This window comes from Coregonus clupeaformis, chromosome 1 (genome assembly GCF_020615455.1).
Source record: "Coregonus clupeaformis isolate EN_2021a chromosome 1, ASM2061545v1, whole genome shotgun sequence".
NCBI lineage: Eukaryota > Metazoa > Chordata > Actinopteri > Salmoniformes > Salmonidae > Coregonus > Coregonus clupeaformis.
The window spans coordinates 87271827-87289906 of record NC_059192.1 but is presented as its reverse complement, the minus strand read 5'-3'; the positions used below and the strand labels follow the sequence as shown (position 1 = coordinate 87289906).

The window sequence follows — 18080 nt, the reverse complement described above, 5'->3', positions numbered from 1 at the left end:
ACTATGGAAATAAGATTCAGTGTCAATAGGACTTTTCTATAGCTCAGGAACAGACAGACAAGCTTTCTCGCTCATGACAGCGCTCCAAACCCTGGAGGCCACGGCCACTAATCTGAAGAGCGCTTGTGATTTTTCTGATTGGTCGCATATGGACCAATCCCTGAAGCTGTTAGGGGCACTATTTATACAGTTTGGGCGGCTCACAAGGCAGCGCTCTTGTTGTTTGGATTATGTAATCCGCACTGCACGTGTTTCACAATGCGCAGAGCAGGAGGGACAATAAAGAACAGAGATAGAAAAGTCGTGTGTAGTTGTAGAATGAAGTTCTGCAGAGAAACATGCATTAAATATTTGATCATGCCTTTGTTATTACAACGTTTCTAGGTATTTTGCTAAATCTGATTTGTTTAATAAAATGATTTATTTCTGTAGTCTAAATATTTTCATTGGCCAGCCAAGCCAATAGTTTTTCTTTCTTTCTTTGATAAACGTCAACAAACAAACAGCTAAAAGCCTACAAAGTCATGCATGTTTGTGCTAGGGTCTTCATGTGGAAACGCATTCTAATTGACTCAAGACTCAGGACAACGATACTATAAAACCCCTTACAATTAGCTAGTGCATGCACAAGTAAACACACCACTGCTGCACGTGTTGGAACACAGGCTGCTAGTAAGCCTGCTGCCTGCCTGCCAATGTGAGGTAAACTAATCCAATCATAGCAGGTACATTCAGCACTTCCCCTCTTATGATAACAATATGCTGACATGTCATCTATACCTATGACAGCTGAATTATTCTAGGACATAGGCCCACACGTGTCTAGAAACCTGTTGTGGATCACACCAGTACTGTTGAATAACTTGTTAACCTTTCAAAATGAAACTTCACCAAAACACTTTGTGGAGTGTGTCCTGTCTACAGAATTCTCTTTGTAGCCAAGCGGTGAAGAGGTGTGCTCATGTTGTGACTGCACAGATGGATTGTTTATGGCAGGGTTTCCCAAACTAGATTTGGTATCACTTATAGTTGTTGAAAGAATTGTTTTGAACACACATCGGCACAACGATCTCTTTGTTGGGGCATTGTGTACTGAAATTGTCATAGGACGTGAGAAGACAAGAGGATTATCTAGTGGTCATTTGGTAGTACTGCAGATGTTTCTGATTTCACCGTTTCATTCCGGTCACTCCTGCTACTGTTGAGGAAGTGAACTGCAGTCTACAGTGTAGGGTGCAGTTGCCCCTAGACGCTGATCTTGGATCAGTGTTGCATTTCCCCTACTAATGGTTAAGGTTGAGATTGGGGAAGGAGAAGCTGATCCTAGACCTGTACCTAGGGTGAATTTGCCTGGAACGCTTACATACAGTGTGACATGAAGTAGGTCACAAACATCTTCTTACTGGAATTTATTTAGTTACAAAAAAACTGAAACAAACCTAGAAAAAATGATGAGAACAATGACAAAGGCTGGATAATAACAAGAAAATAAAAAACAACAACCATCCACAGTTGGGAATGGGTTTGGAAGTGCCATATGGTGAGAAGAAGGCATAGACCCTGGGCTGTTTCAATGACTGTCCAAAATAGCACCCTATTCCCTATTTAGTGCACTCTTTTTGAGAATGGACCATATAGGGAATACTGTGCCATTTGGGACGCACATCATGTGAATGTATATACAGTACCAGTCACAAGTTGACACACCTACTCATTCAAGGGTTTTTCTTAATTTTTTAAACTATTTTCTACATTGTAGAATAATAGTGAAGACATCAAAACTATGAAATAACACATATGGAATCATGTAGTAACCCAAAAAGTGTTAAACAAATCAAAATATATTTTATATTTGAGATTCTTCAAATAGCCACCCTTTGCCTTGATGACAGCTTTGCACACTCTTGGCATTCTCTCAACCAGCTTAATGAGGAATGCTTTTCCAACAGTCTTGAAGGAGTTCCCACATATGCTGAGCACTTGTTGGCTGCTTTTCCTTCACTCTGCCGTCCGACTCAACCCAAACCATCTCAATTGGGTTGAGTTCGGGTGATTGTGGAGGGCAGGTCATCTGATGCAGCACTCCATCACTCTCCTTGGTCAAATAGCCCTTACACAGCCTGGAGGTGTGTTTTGGGTCATTGTCCTGTTGAAAAACAAATGATAGTCCCACTAAGCACAAACCAGATGGAATGGCATATCGCTGCAGAATGCTGTGGTAGCCATGCTGGTTAAGTGTGCCTTGAATTCTAAATAAATCACAGACAGTGTCACCAGCAAAGCACCCCCACACCATCACACCTCCTCCTCCATGCTTCATGGTGGGAACCACACATGCAGAGATCATCCGTTCACCTACTCTGCATCTCACAAAGACACGTGTTTGGAACCAAAAATCTCAAATTTGGACTCATCAGACCAAAGGACAGATTTCCACCGGTCTAATGTCCATTGCTTGTGTTTCTTGGCCCAAGCTTGTCTCTTCTTCTTATTGGTGTCCTTTAGTAGTGGTTTCTTTGCAGCAATTCGACCATGAAGACCTGATTCACGCAGTCTCCTTTGAACAGTTAATGTTGAGATGTGTCTGTTCCTTGAACTCTGTGAAGCATTTATTTGGGCTGCAATCTGAGGTGCAGTTAACTCTAATTAACTTATCCTCTGCAGCAGAGGTAACTCTGGGTCTTCCATTCCTGTGGTGGTCTTCATGAGAGCCAGTTTCATCATAGCACTTGATGGTTTTTGCGACTGCACTTGAAGAAACTTTCAAAGTTCTTGAAACTTTCCATATTGACTGATCTTCATGTCTTAAAGTAATGATGGACTGTCGTTTCTATTTGCTTATTTCAACTGTTCTTGCCATAATATGGACTTGGTCTTTTACCAAATAGGGCTATCTTCTGTATACCTACCTTGTCACAACACAACTGATTGGCTCAAACGCATTAAGAAGGAAAGAAATTCCACAAATCAACATGAATTGAAATGCATTCCAGGTGACTACCTCATGAAGCTGGTTGAGAGAATGCCAAGAGTGTGCAAAGCTGTCATCAAGGCAAAGGGTGGCTACTTTGAAGAATCTAAAATCTAAAATATATTTTGATTTGTTTAACACTCTTTTGGTTCCTACATGATTCCATGTGTTATTTATTTTATAGTTTTGATGTCTTCACTATTATTCTACAATGTAGAAAATAGTAAAAATAAAGAAAACCCTGGAATGAGTAGGTGTGTCCAAACTTTTGACTAGTACTGTACATCAAGTTGATTACAAAAGTGCACAGTAATCATTCAGAAGGTCATGTTTCTCTATTCTCATTATGTGCTTTTGATAACTGAGATTGACATTATACCTCAATAAATTAAACATGTCTATATATGATCATTACAGACCTATGCAGTAATGAATGAAAATAATATTATTGTTGTTCATATGTCAAATCTACCCTCAGAGATTGTTGATGTACTGGGTCCTGTATTCTAGCCTTCATGCCAACTCTCTGTTACTCATTGTCATGACAAACATTTGGCTTCACAATGACAGCAATTAAAGGTTCGGGATTTTGGCAATGAAGCCCTTTATCTACTTCCCCTGAGTCCAATAAACTCATGGATACAATTTGCATGTCTCTGTATCTGGTATGAAGGAAGTTAGAGGTAGTTTTGTGAGCCAATGCTAACTAGCGTTAGCACAATAACTGGAAGTCTATGGTATCTACAAGCATGCTAGCAGTTATCATAGACTTCCAGTCATGGTGCTAACGCACGCAGAGAAATAAAAATGGTTCCACAAGTTCATCTGACCCTGGGAAATAGATAAAGGGCTTCATTGCCAAAATCCTGAAGTATCCCTTTAAGTTGGCAAGATCACAGATCTGGGACCAAGTCCTGGTCAGTATTTAATTTACCCCGTCTTGTTAATTGGATTGACCCAATAACAGCTGCATGACTGTCTATAAATTAGATTACATTAGTTAACATTTCTACAAAATCAATCCACTCGTTAGCTTGTACCCCCTGTATATAGCCTCGTTACTGTTATTTTATTGTGATACTTTAGTTTATTTAGTAAATATTTTTCTTAACTCTTATTTTTTTAAAACTGCATTGTTGGTCAAGGGCTCGTCTGTAAGCATTTCACAGTAAGGTCTACACCTTGTTGTATACGGTGCATGTGACAGATAACATTTGATTTGATGTAATTGAGGCTTCATCAGCACTTCATCATGATAACAAGCATTGAAGTCATCAAAGCAGTAGGATGTAGTCTACTAGGCTATTGTTTTTTTTTTTTGTTTGTTTGTTTTTTTTGTTACAAGGGTCTTCGTTACAGCTCATTCATAGGCCCCGTACACACTCAGGTTGTACAACTGATGTACAACGCATTTGACACAATGGTTGTGATACAACTTATATTTTTGTGATACAACAGAGAGTTTGTCTGCACAACAAATGTGTACACAACTATTGTGTGTGCAGTGTGTCCACAAGGCTTTTGTAATTATTTTTGTGCAGAAAAACTCTTAAGTTGTATCACAACCATTGTGCCAAATCATCTGTCATGATGAAGTGTGTACAGGGCCATAGTAGCGGTTAGTGGTGGCCAGTGGATGGTCACTCACAGGACCACTTGAGCAGGGAAACATGAGGAGCAGGGAAAACAGTCACAGTGTGTGTCTGAAATGGCACCCTATTCCCTATATAGTGCACTACATTTGACCAGGGCCAGGTCAAAAGTAGTGCACTTTATAGAACTTGGGCGCCATTTCAGACAATGTCACAGACAGAAGAGTAATCTTTGGGGTCTGTGATGGTGAGGTATTCAATCCTCTTGTCTTGGGGCATCATCCATCCTACTAGTGATCAGCACGAGGAAAAGCTAGGTATCTGGGTTCAATGTACAGCCAGTGTGGAGATCACGGTCAGAGGTCAGGGGCCAGAGGACATTTGAGGGGCTCAAGGCCCCAGGGTTAGACTAGGCTGTGGGCCAATCAGGAGCACGAAGGTGGAGACTGGAGAGTCCCGCTTTGTCCAGTCCAGTCCATCCAGTCCACATTCTCAGGGTGAGCTAGTCAGGGCAGTGCTGGTGTTGGGACGTCCTGGATCATGTTCATTAGGCACCAAACTGAAGAAAACAGGAAGGGACTCATTTTGGTTTTCCATTGCATGCCCTAATGAACATGACCCATGACCCTGGAGAAGTTTAGGCCTTTAGGCCCTCAGTGCCTGCGGGTGCGCTGGCCTCCGGTGCCCGCGGTGTAGAGCATGGGCTGGCGCAGCTGAGACACACGCTTCAGGTTGCTCAAGTGGACTGGGGAGGACTCTGTGATGGGGCCTGTAAAAAGCATGAGTCAAAAACTGTATACAGAGACCTGTTTAAGAACAGTGTGTTGATATATGTAATTAGCTCCACTGTGAGGAGATGGGCAATGAATCCAGTTTGTCCTGATAGTAGTGCAGTGGGTGACATAAGGTTTGAACCCCACCATGGCTTCATGCAGTAATATTATTTTAAATGTGGAGGTGTGGGTGAAAGGAGGCTGACCTGTTTGGTGGTTGTTGTGGGGCAGCCGGACTTTGGTGAGAGGAGGGACCCCCCTGTGAAGGGGACGTAACAGGGGGGCCTGGGGCTGCCCGTTGATGTGGGGGTCTGACGTGCTGTCCAGTGGGTGGAAACGTTGGGCTGCCTTGGTCTTAGACTGAGACAGCTGAGCAGGGGGAGGGAAGAAGTAGTGTGTTAAGGCTGATATCGTGTAGGCTATGTACTGTAACGTTGTCTCCGGCTGGAACCGCTTTATATGTCTATGTAATTGTCAAATCGATCAATCACAGCTGCTGATGACTCTACTAACATACAGTACTGAATCATCAGATACTACTCAGGGAGCTAGATAATGAACACTACTCACTGCTTGACCTGTGACCTCGAACGAGCGGGAGCGTCTCTTCCGGCGGCGAGCCTCGAAGTCCTGCTCGCAGAGGGTGGGGTTTGGGTTCTTGGGGGCGGGCTGGCGATTACGTGGGCGTGTCCAGGTGCCCTGGGAGACAGGCCCCTCCCCCGTGCTGCTGGATAGGTTTTCATCTGAGGTGGCGTGGCGGGGCTCAGGGCTGGGCTGCTGGCCACGGAGCAGGGCCAGGCCCCTAGGGGGCGCCTCACTCAGAGACAGGCTGCTCTTGTGCTTCTTGGGGTCCAGGGTGGAGGGAGGAGGGGGCAGCTGCAGGGCGTCCACTTCCAGGGCTTTGGAGCGGCGGCGAGCTGCCTTCACTGCAATGTTGTGAACCCTTTTGAGGATCTGCTGCCTCTCTGTTCAATCAAGGGAGACATTTGATTAGTAGGATATTGAGACAGAGGCTCTAGTACACCAACATCCTGACCTAAGATAAGATAATAAAATGTAAACGTTATTGTCCACAATCGTCCCTGTCTATATTCTGTAATCCATGACTTTGTGGTCCGTGACCACATCTACCCACAGTTCTCCCTCTCCCGTATCTCTTCTGTCTGCTGTTGCCCCTGGAGTTCTCTTACCCTTGCATGTGAAGGGGACGTCCTGGCCCGTCTCACTGCACTCAGGGGAGGAGTCCAGGTGACTGCTCACACTGTGGCTGAGGTGGCTGTAGTTCAGAGTTGTCTCTGGTGCCAATGGCTGCAGCTGGAGAGGACAGAGGAGAGGGGACATGTGCCATTATACTCACTTTCATAGGGGAGTATGCACATATGAAGCCTGGTAGAAATCTAGTCCTGAAATGGCTGTAGCCTCCATTACTATGGTGTCTCCACAGGTGTAATGGCAGCAGCTGCATCAGGCCTAGTAGATATTCACAGTGTGGATGGTACTGTGTTCTCACCTCTCTGTTCCCCTGGCCGTTGCTGTGGATGGGAGGAGGGGTCAACACAGCAGAATGTTTCATCTGTCTGGAATGGGGTCTGCTGTTAAACACACAGTTGTCTCTGTGAGAGGGAGGGAGGGAGGGAGACAGAGCAAGTGGGAGAAAGATCGACAGAGAGAAAGATCGTCAGTTAGACTAATGTCCTTCCTAAGAAGGATAAGAGGGAGGGTTACTTCTTCCTAAACCAACCACCACCCTCTTATTCTCCCACCCTCTCACTCTACCAACCATCACCCTCTCACTCTCCCACCCTCTCACTCTACCAACCATCACCCTCTCACTCTCCCACTCTCCCAACCACCACCCTCTCACTCTCCCACCCACCACCCTCTCACTCTCCCACCCTCTTACTCTCCCACCCTCTCACTCTCCCAACCACCACCCTCTCACTCTCCCACCCTCTCACTCTCCCTCCGTCCTCTTACCCTTCAGGTTCAGGTAGGATGGGTAGCAGGGTATGTCTGCGGGTCTTGGCCCGGCCATGCCTGGTCTCTGAGCCCATGGTACGAACACTCTCCTGGTCTGAGTCCACGTCCTGCAGCGGGTCACGACCTCGACTGGGCAGAGTGATCTTGGGCAGGGAGCCCTCCTGGAGACAGAACATGGTACAGGGAGAAGGATATGCTTATATGTCGGAATTGTGTGTGTGTGTCTGTCTGTACTTGATCTCAATTTCAATCTCAATCACATTCGCTATCTGTCCACCTTGAGTGTACTTCCAGTGACCTTGTCCAGGGCCATGGCTCTGTTCAGGTTCCTCTCATCCAGCTCTCTCATGTACATCCCATACAGCTCCTGAAGGTGGGGGGGCACCAGGAGTCTGTGGTCTGCAACAACACAACACAGGTTAGAATACTATACACACTACAACACAACACAGGTTAGAATACTATTCACACTACAACACAACACAGGTTAGAATACTATTCACACTACAACACAACACAGATTTGAATACTATTCACACTACAACACAGGTTAGAATACTATTCACACTACAACACAACACAGATTAGAATACTATTCACACTACAACACAACACAGATTAGAATACTATTCACACTACAACACAACACTATACAGGTTAGAATACTATTCACACTACAACATAACACAGGTTAGAATACTATTCACACTACAACACAACACAGGTTAGAAGACTATTCAAACTACAACACAACACAGATTAGAATACTATTCACACTACAACACAGGTTAGAATACTATTCACACTACAACACAACACAGGTTAGAATACTATTCACACTACAACACAACACTATACAGGTTAGAATACTATTCACACTACAACATAACACAGGTTAGAATACTATTCACACTACAACACAACACAGATTAAAATACTATTCACACTACAACCCAACACAGGTTAGAATACTATTCACCTAAAACACAGGTTAGAATACTATTCACACTACAACACAGATTAGAATACTATTCACACTCCAACCTAACACAGCTTAGAATACTATTCACACTCCAACACAACACAGGTTAGAATACTATTCACACTACAACACAGATTAGAATACTATTCAAACTACAACAACACAGGTTAGAATACTATTCACACTACAACACAACACAGGTTAGAATACTATTCACTCTACAACACAACAAAGGTTAGAATACTATTCACACTACAACACAGGTTAGAATACTATTCACACTACAACAAAACAGGTTAGAATACTATTCACACTACAACCCAACACAGGTTAGAATAATATTCCACTAAAACACAGGTTAGAATACTATTCACACTACAACACAGATTAGAATACTATTCACACTCCAACACAACACAGGTTAGAATACTATTCACACTCCAACACAACACAGGTTATAATACTCTTCACACTACAAAAAAACACAGGTTAGAATACTATTCACCCTACAACACAACACAGGTTAGAATACTATTCACACTAAAACACAACACAGGTTAAAATACTATTCACACTACAACACAACACAGGTTAGAATACTATTCCAATAAAACACAGGTTAGAATACTATTCACACTACAACACAGATTAGAATACTATTCACACTCCAACACAACACAGGTTATAATACTATTCAAACTCCAACACAACACAGGTTATAATACTATTCACACTACAACACAACACAGGTTAGAATACTATTCACTCCACAACACATATTAGAATACTATTCACACTACAACACAACACAGATTAGAGTACTATTCACACAACAACACAACACAGGTTAGAATACTATTCACTGTAAAACAAAACACAGGTTAAAATACTATTCACACTACAACACAACACAGGTTAGAATACTATTCCACTAAAACACAGGTTAGAATACTATTCACACTACAACACAGATTAGAATACTATTCACACTCCAACACAACACAGGTTAGAATACTATTCACACTCTAACACAACACAGGTTAGAATACTATTCACACTACAACACAGATTAGAATACTATTCACACTACAACAACACAGGCTATAATACTATTCACACTACAACACAATACAGACTAGAATACTGTTCACACTACAACACAACACAGGTTAGAATACTATTCACAGTACAACACAACACAGGTTAGATTACTATTCCACTAAAACACAGGTTAGAATACTATTCACACTACAACATAGATTAGAATACTATTCACACTCCAACACAACACAGGTTAGAATACTATTCACACTACAACACAATACAGACTAGAATACTATACACACTACAACACAACACATGTTAGAATACTATTCACACTACAACACAGGTTAGAATACTATTCACACTACAACAACACAGGTTAGAATACTATTCACACTACAACACAATACAGACTAGAATACTATTCACACTACAACACAACACATATTTGAATACTATTCACACTACAACACAACACAGGTTAGCATACTATTCACACTACAACACAACACAGGTTAGAATACTATTCACACTACAACACAACACAGATTAGAATACTATTCACACCACAACAAAGCACAGGTTAGAATACTATTCACACCACAACACAGCACAGGTTAGAATACTATTCACACTACAACACAGGTTAGAATACTATTCACACTACAACACAGGTTAGAATACTATTCACACTAAAAAACAACACAGGTTAGAATACTATTCAAACTACAACACAACACAGGTTAGAATACTATTCACACTACAACACAGATTTGAATACTATTCACACTACAACACAGGTTCGAATACTATTCAAACTACAACACAACACAGGTTAGAATACTATTCCACTAAAACACAGGTTAGAATACTATTCACACTACAACACAGATTAGAAAACTATTCACACTCCAACACAACACAGGTTAGAATACTATTCAAACTCCAACACAAAACAGGTTAGAATACTATTCACACTACAACACAACACAGGTTAGAATACTATTCACTCCACAACACAACACAGATTAGAATACTATTCACACTACAACACAGCACAAATTAGAGTACTATTCACACTACAACACAACACAGGTTAGAATACTATTCACACTACAACACAACACAGGTTATAATACTATTCACACTACAACACAGATTTGAATACTATTCACACTACAACACAGGTTAGAATACTATTCACACTAAAACGCAACACAGATTAGAATACTATTCAAACTACAACACAACACAGGTTAGAATACTATTCCACTAAAACACAGGTTAGAATACTATTCACACTACAACACAGATTAGAAAACTATTCACACTCCAACACAACACAGGTTAGAATACTATTCAAACTCCAACACAAAACAGGTTAGAATACTATTCACACTACAACACAACACAGGTTAGAATACTATTCACTCCACAACACAACACAGATTAGAATACTATTCACTCTACAACACAGATTATAATACTATTCACACTACAACACAACACAAATTAGAGTACTATTCACACTACAACACAACACAGGTTAGAATACTATTCACACTACAACACAACACAGGTTATAATACTATTCACACTACAACACAGATTTGAATACTATTCACACTACAACACAGGTTAAAATACTATTCACACTAAAACGCAACACAGATTAGAATACTATTCACACTACAACACAACACAGGTTAGAATACTATTCACACTACAACACAGATTAGAATACTATTCAAACTACAACAACACAGGTTAGAATACTATTCACACTACAACGCAATACAGACTAGAATACTATTCACACTACAACACAACACAGGTTAGAATACTATTCACACTACAACACAACACAGGTTAGAATACTATTCACACTACAACACAGGTTATAATACTATTCACACTACAACAACACAGGTTAGAATACTATTCACACTACAACGCAATACAGACTAGAATACTATTCACACTACAACACAACACAGATTAGAATACTATTCACACTACAACACAACACAGGTTAGAATACTATTCCACTAAAACACAGGTTAGAATACTATACACACTACAACACAGATTAGAAAACTATTCACACACCAACACAACACAGGTTAGAATACTATTCAAACTCCAACACAAAACAGGTTAGAATACTATTCAAACTACAACACAACACAGGTTAGAATACTATTCCACTAAAACACAGGTTAGAATACTATTCACACTACAACACAGATTAGAAAACTATTCACACTCCAACACAACACAGGTTAGAATACTATTCAAACTCCAACACAAAACAGGTTAGAATACTATTCACACTACAACACAACACAGGTTAGAATACTATTCACTCCACAACACAACACAGATTAGAATACTATTCACACTACAACACAACACAAATTAGAGTACTATTCACACTACAACACAACACAGGTTAGAATACTATTCACACTACAACACAACACAGGTTATAATACTATTCACACTACAACACAGATTTGAATACTATTCACACTACAACACAGGTTAGAATACTATTCACACTAAAACGCAACACAGATTAGAATACTATTCAAACTACAACACAACACAGGTTAGAATACTATTCCACTAAAACACAGGTTAGAATACTATTCACACTACAACACAGATTAGAAAACTATTCACACTCCAACACAACACAGGTTAGAATACTATTCAAACTCCAACACAAAACAGGTTAGAATACTATTCACACTACAAGACAACACAGGTTAGAATACTATTCACTCCACAACACAACACAGATTAGAATACTATTCACTCTACAACACAGATTATAATACTATTCACACTACAACACAACACAAATTAGAGTACTATTCACACTACAACACAACACAGGCTAGAATACTATTCACACTACAACACAACACAGGTTATAATACTATTCACACTACAACACAGATTTGAATACTATTCACACTACAACACAGGTTAAAATACTATTCACACTAAAACGCAACACAGATTAGAATACTATTCACACTACAACACAACACAGGTTAGAATACTATTCACACTACAACACAGATTAGAATACTATTCAAACTACAACAACACAGGTTAGAATACTATTCACACTACAACGCAATACAGACTAGAATACTATTCACACTACAACACAACACAGGTTAGAATACTATTCACACTACAACACAACACAGGTTAGTATACTATTCACACTACAACACAGGTTATAATACTATTCACACTACAACAACACAGGTTAGAATACTATTCACACTACAACGCAATACAGACTAGAATACTATTCACACTACAACACAACACAGATTAGAATACTATTCACACTACAACACAACACAGGTTAGAATACTATTCCACTAAAACACAGGTTAGAATACTATTCACACTACAACACAGATTAGAAAACTATTCACACTCCAACACAACACAGGTTAGAATACTATTCAAACTCCAACACAAAACAGGTTAGAATACTATTCAAACTACAACACAACACAGGTTAGAATACTATTCCACTAAAACACAGGTTAGAATACTATTCACACTACAACACAGATTAGAAAACTATTCACACTCCAACACAACACAGGTTAGAATACTATTCAAACTCCAAAACAAAACAGGTTAGAATACTATTCACACTACAACACAACACAGGTTAGAATACTATTCACTCCACAACACAACACAGATTAGAATACTATTCACACTACAACACAACACAAATTAGAGTACTATTCACACTACAACACAACACAGGTTAGAATACTATTCACACTACAACACAACACAGGTTATAATACTATTCACACTACAACACAGATTTGAATACTATTCACACTACAACACAGGTTAGAATACTATTCACACTAAAACGCAACACAGATTATAATACTATTCAAACTACAACACAACACAGGTTAGAATACTATTCCACTAAAACACAGGTTAGAATACTATTCACACTACAACACAGATTAGAAAACTATTCACACTCCAACACAACACAGGTTAGAATACTATTCAAACTCCAACACAAAACAGGTTAGAATACTATTCACACTACAACACAACACAGGTTAGAATACTATTCACTCCACAACACAACACAGATTAGAATACTATTCACTCTACAACACAGATTATAATACTATTCACACTACAACACAACACAAATTAGAGTACTATTCACACTACAACACAACACAGGTTAGAATACTATTCACACTACAACACAACACAGGTTATAATACTATTCACACTACAACACAGATTTGAATACTATTAACACTACAACACAGGTTAAAATACTATTCACACTAAAACGCAACACAGATTAGAATACTATTCACACTACAACACAACACAGGTTAGAATACTATTCACACTACAACACAGATTAGAATACTATTCAAACTACAACAACACAGGTTAGAATACTATTCACACTACAACGCAATACAGACTAGAATACTATTCACACTACAACACAACACAGGTTAGAATACTATTCACACTACAACACAACACAGGTTAGAATACTATTCACACTACAACACAGGTTATAATACTATTCACACTACAACAACACAGGTTAGAATACTATTCACACTACAACGCAATACAGACTAGAATACTATTCACACTACAACACAACACAGATTAGAATACTATTCACACTACAACACAACACTATACAGGTTAGAATACTATTCACACTACAACATAACACAGGTTAGAATACTATTCACACTACAACACAACACAGATTAAAATACTATTCACACTACAACCCAACACAGGTTAGAATACTATTCACCTAAAACACAGGTTAGAATACTATTCAGACTACAACACAGATTAGAATACTATTCACACTCCAACCCAACACAGCTTAGAATACTATTCACACTCCAACACAACACAGGTTAGAATACTATTCACACTACAACACAGATTAGAATACTATTCAAACTACAACAACACAGGTTAGAATACTATTCACACTACAACACAACACAGGTTAGAATACTATTCACTCTACAACACAACAAAGGTTAGAATACTATTCACACTACAACACAGGTTAGAATACTATTCACACTACAACAAAACAGGTTAGAATACTATTCACACTACAACCCAACACAGGTTAGAATAATATTCCACTAAAACACGGGTTAGAATACTATTCACACTACAACAAAGATTAGAATACTATTCACACTCCAACACAACACAGGTTAGAATACTATTCACACTCCAACACAACACAGGTTATAATACTCTTCACACTACAAAAAAACACAGGTTAGAATACTATTCACCCTACAACACAACACAGGTTAGAATACTATTCACACTACAACACAACACAGGTTAAAATACTATTCACACTACAACACAACACAGGTTAGAATACTATTCCAATAAAACACAGGTTAGAATACTATTCACACTACAACACAGATTAGAATACTATTCACACTCCAACACAACACAGGTTATAATACTATTCAAACTCCAACACAACACAGGTTAGAATACTATTCACACTACAACACAACACAGGTTAGAATACTATTCACTCCACAACACAACACATATTAGAATACTATTCACACTACAACACAACACAGATTAGAATACTATTCACACTACAACACAACACAGATTAGAGTACTATTCACACAACAACACAACACAGGTTAGAATACTATTCACTGTAAAACAAAACACAGGTTAAAATACTATTCACACTACAACACAACACAGGTTAGAATACTATTCCACTAAAACACAGGTTAGAATACTATTCACACTACAACACAGATTAGAATACTATTCACACTCCAACACAACACAGGTTAGAATACTATTCACACTCTAACACAACACAGGTTAGAATACTATTCACACTACAACACAGATTAGAATACTAGTCACACTACAACAACACAGGTTATAATACTATTCACACTACAACACAATACAGACTAGAATACTGTTCACACTACAACACAACACAGGTTAGAATACTATTCACAGTACAACACAACACAGGTTAGATTACTATTCCACTAAAACACAGGTTAGAATACTATTCACACTACAACATAGATTAGAATACTATTCACACTCCAACACAACACAGGTTAGAATACTATTCACACTACAACACAATACAGACTAGAATACTATACACACTACAACACAACACATGTTAGAATACTATTCACACTACAACACAGGTTAGAATACTATTCACACTACAACAACACAGGTTAGAATACTATTCACACTACAACACAATACAGACTAGAATACTATTCACACTACAACACAACACATATTTGAATACTATTCACACTACAACACAACACAGGTTAGAATACTATTCACACTACAACACAACACAGGTTAGAATACTATTCACACTACAACACAACACAGATTAGAATACTATTCACACCACAACAAAGCACAGGTTAGAATACTATTCACACCACAACACAGCACAGGTTAGAATACTATTCACACTACAACACAGGTTAGAATACTATTCACACTACAACACAGGTTAGAATACTATTCACACTAAAAACAACACAGGTTAGAATACTATTCAAACTACAACACAACACAGGTTAGAATACTATTCACACTACAACACAGATTTGAATACTATTCACACTACAACACAGGTTCGAATACTATTCAAACTACAACACAACACAGGTTAGAATACTATTCCACTAAAACACAGGTTAGAATACTATTCACACTACAACACAGATTAGAAAACTATTCACACTCCAACACAACACAGGTTAGAATACTATTCAAACTCCAACACAAAACAGGTTAGAATACTATTCACACTACAACACAACACAGGTTAGAATACTATTCACTCCACAACACAACACAGATTAGAATACTATTCACTCTACAACACAGATTAGAATACTATTCACACTACAACACAACACAAATTAGAGTACTATTCACACTACAACACAACACAGGTTAGAATACTATTCACACTACAACACAACACAGGTTATAATACTATTCACACTACAACACAGATTTGAATACTATTCACACTACAACACAGGTTAGAATACTATTCACACTAAAACGCAACACAGATTAGAATACTATTCAAACTACAACACAACACAGGTTAGAATACTATTCCACTAAAACACAGGTTAGAATACTATTCACACTACAACACAGATTAGAAAACTATTCACACTCCAACACAACACAGGTTAGAATACTATTCAAACTCCAACACAAAACAGGTTAGAATACTATTCACACTACAACACAACACAGGTTAGAATACTATTCAGTCCACAACACAACACAGATTAGAATACTATTCACTCTACAACACAGATTAGAATACTATTCACACTACAACACAACACAGGTTAGAATACTATTCACACTACAACACAACACAGGTTATAATACTATTCACACTACAACACAGATTTGAATACTATTCACACTACAACACAGGTTAGAATACTATTCACACTAAAACGCAACACAGATTAGAATACTATTCACACTACAACACAACACAGGTTAGAATACTATTCACACTACAACACAGATTAGAATACTATTCAAACTACAACAACACAGGTTAGAATACTATTCACACTACAACGCAATACAGACTAGAATACTATTCACACTACAACACAACACAGGTTAGAATACTATTCACACTACAACACAACACAGGTTAGAATACTATTCACACTACAACACAGGTTATAATACTATTCACACTACAACAACACAGGTTAGAATACTATTCACACTACAACGCAATACAGACTAGAATACTATTCACACTACAACACAACACAGGATAGAATACTATTCACACTAAAACACAACACAGGTTAGAATACTATTCACACTACAACACAACACAGGTTAGAATACTATTCACACTACAACACAGGTTAGAATACTATTCACACTACAACAACACAGGTTGGAATACTATTCACACTACAACCCAACACAAGTTAGAATACTATTCCACTAAAACACAGGTTAGAATACTATTCACACTACAACACAGATTAGAATACTATTCACACTCCAACACAACACAGGTTAGAATACTATTCACACTCCAACACAACACAGGTTAGAATACTATTCACACTACAAAACAACACAGGTTAGAATACTATTCACACTACAACACAACACAGGTTAGAATACTATTCACTCTACAACACAACACAGGTTATAATACTATTCACACTACAACACAGATTTGAATACTATTCACACTACAACACAGGTTAGAATACTATTCACACTAAAACGCAACACAGATTAGAATACTATTCACACTACAACACAACACAGGTTAGAATACTATTCACACTACAACACAGATTAGAATACTATTCAAACTACAACAACACAGGTTAGAATACTATTCAAACTACAACAACACAGGTTAGAATACTATTCACACTACAACGCAATACAGACTAGAATACTATTCACACTACAACACAACACAGGTTAGAATACTATTCACACTACAACACAACACGGGTTAGAATACTATTCACACTACAACACAGGTTATAATACTATTCACACTACAACAACACAGGTTAGAATACTATTCACACTAC

General features: G+C 38.6%; 1 protein-coding gene across 1 annotated transcript in view; it reads right to left on the bottom strand.

The window, feature by feature from the left end:
* Positions 1–4082: 4082 nt before the first annotated feature.
* LOC121577719 (kinesin-like protein KIF19) overlaps positions 4083–18080 on the bottom strand; it is a 98758-nt gene continuing 84760 nt past the window's right edge. The window contains exons 13-19 of the mRNA XM_041891541.2: positions 7594–7715; positions 7314–7477; positions 6847–6949; positions 6527–6650; positions 5907–6301; positions 5543–5705; positions 4083–5332 (exon numbers count right to left, since the gene is read on the bottom strand). Of these exons, the coding sequence (XP_041747475.2) occupies positions 5217–5332; positions 5543–5705; positions 5907–6301; positions 6527–6650; positions 6847–6949; positions 7314–7477; positions 7594–7715 (1187 nt within the window). The 3' untranslated portion in view covers positions 4083–5216. The remainder of the gene's footprint in view (positions 5333–5542; positions 5706–5906; positions 6302–6526; positions 6651–6846; positions 6950–7313; positions 7478–7593; positions 7716–18080) is intronic.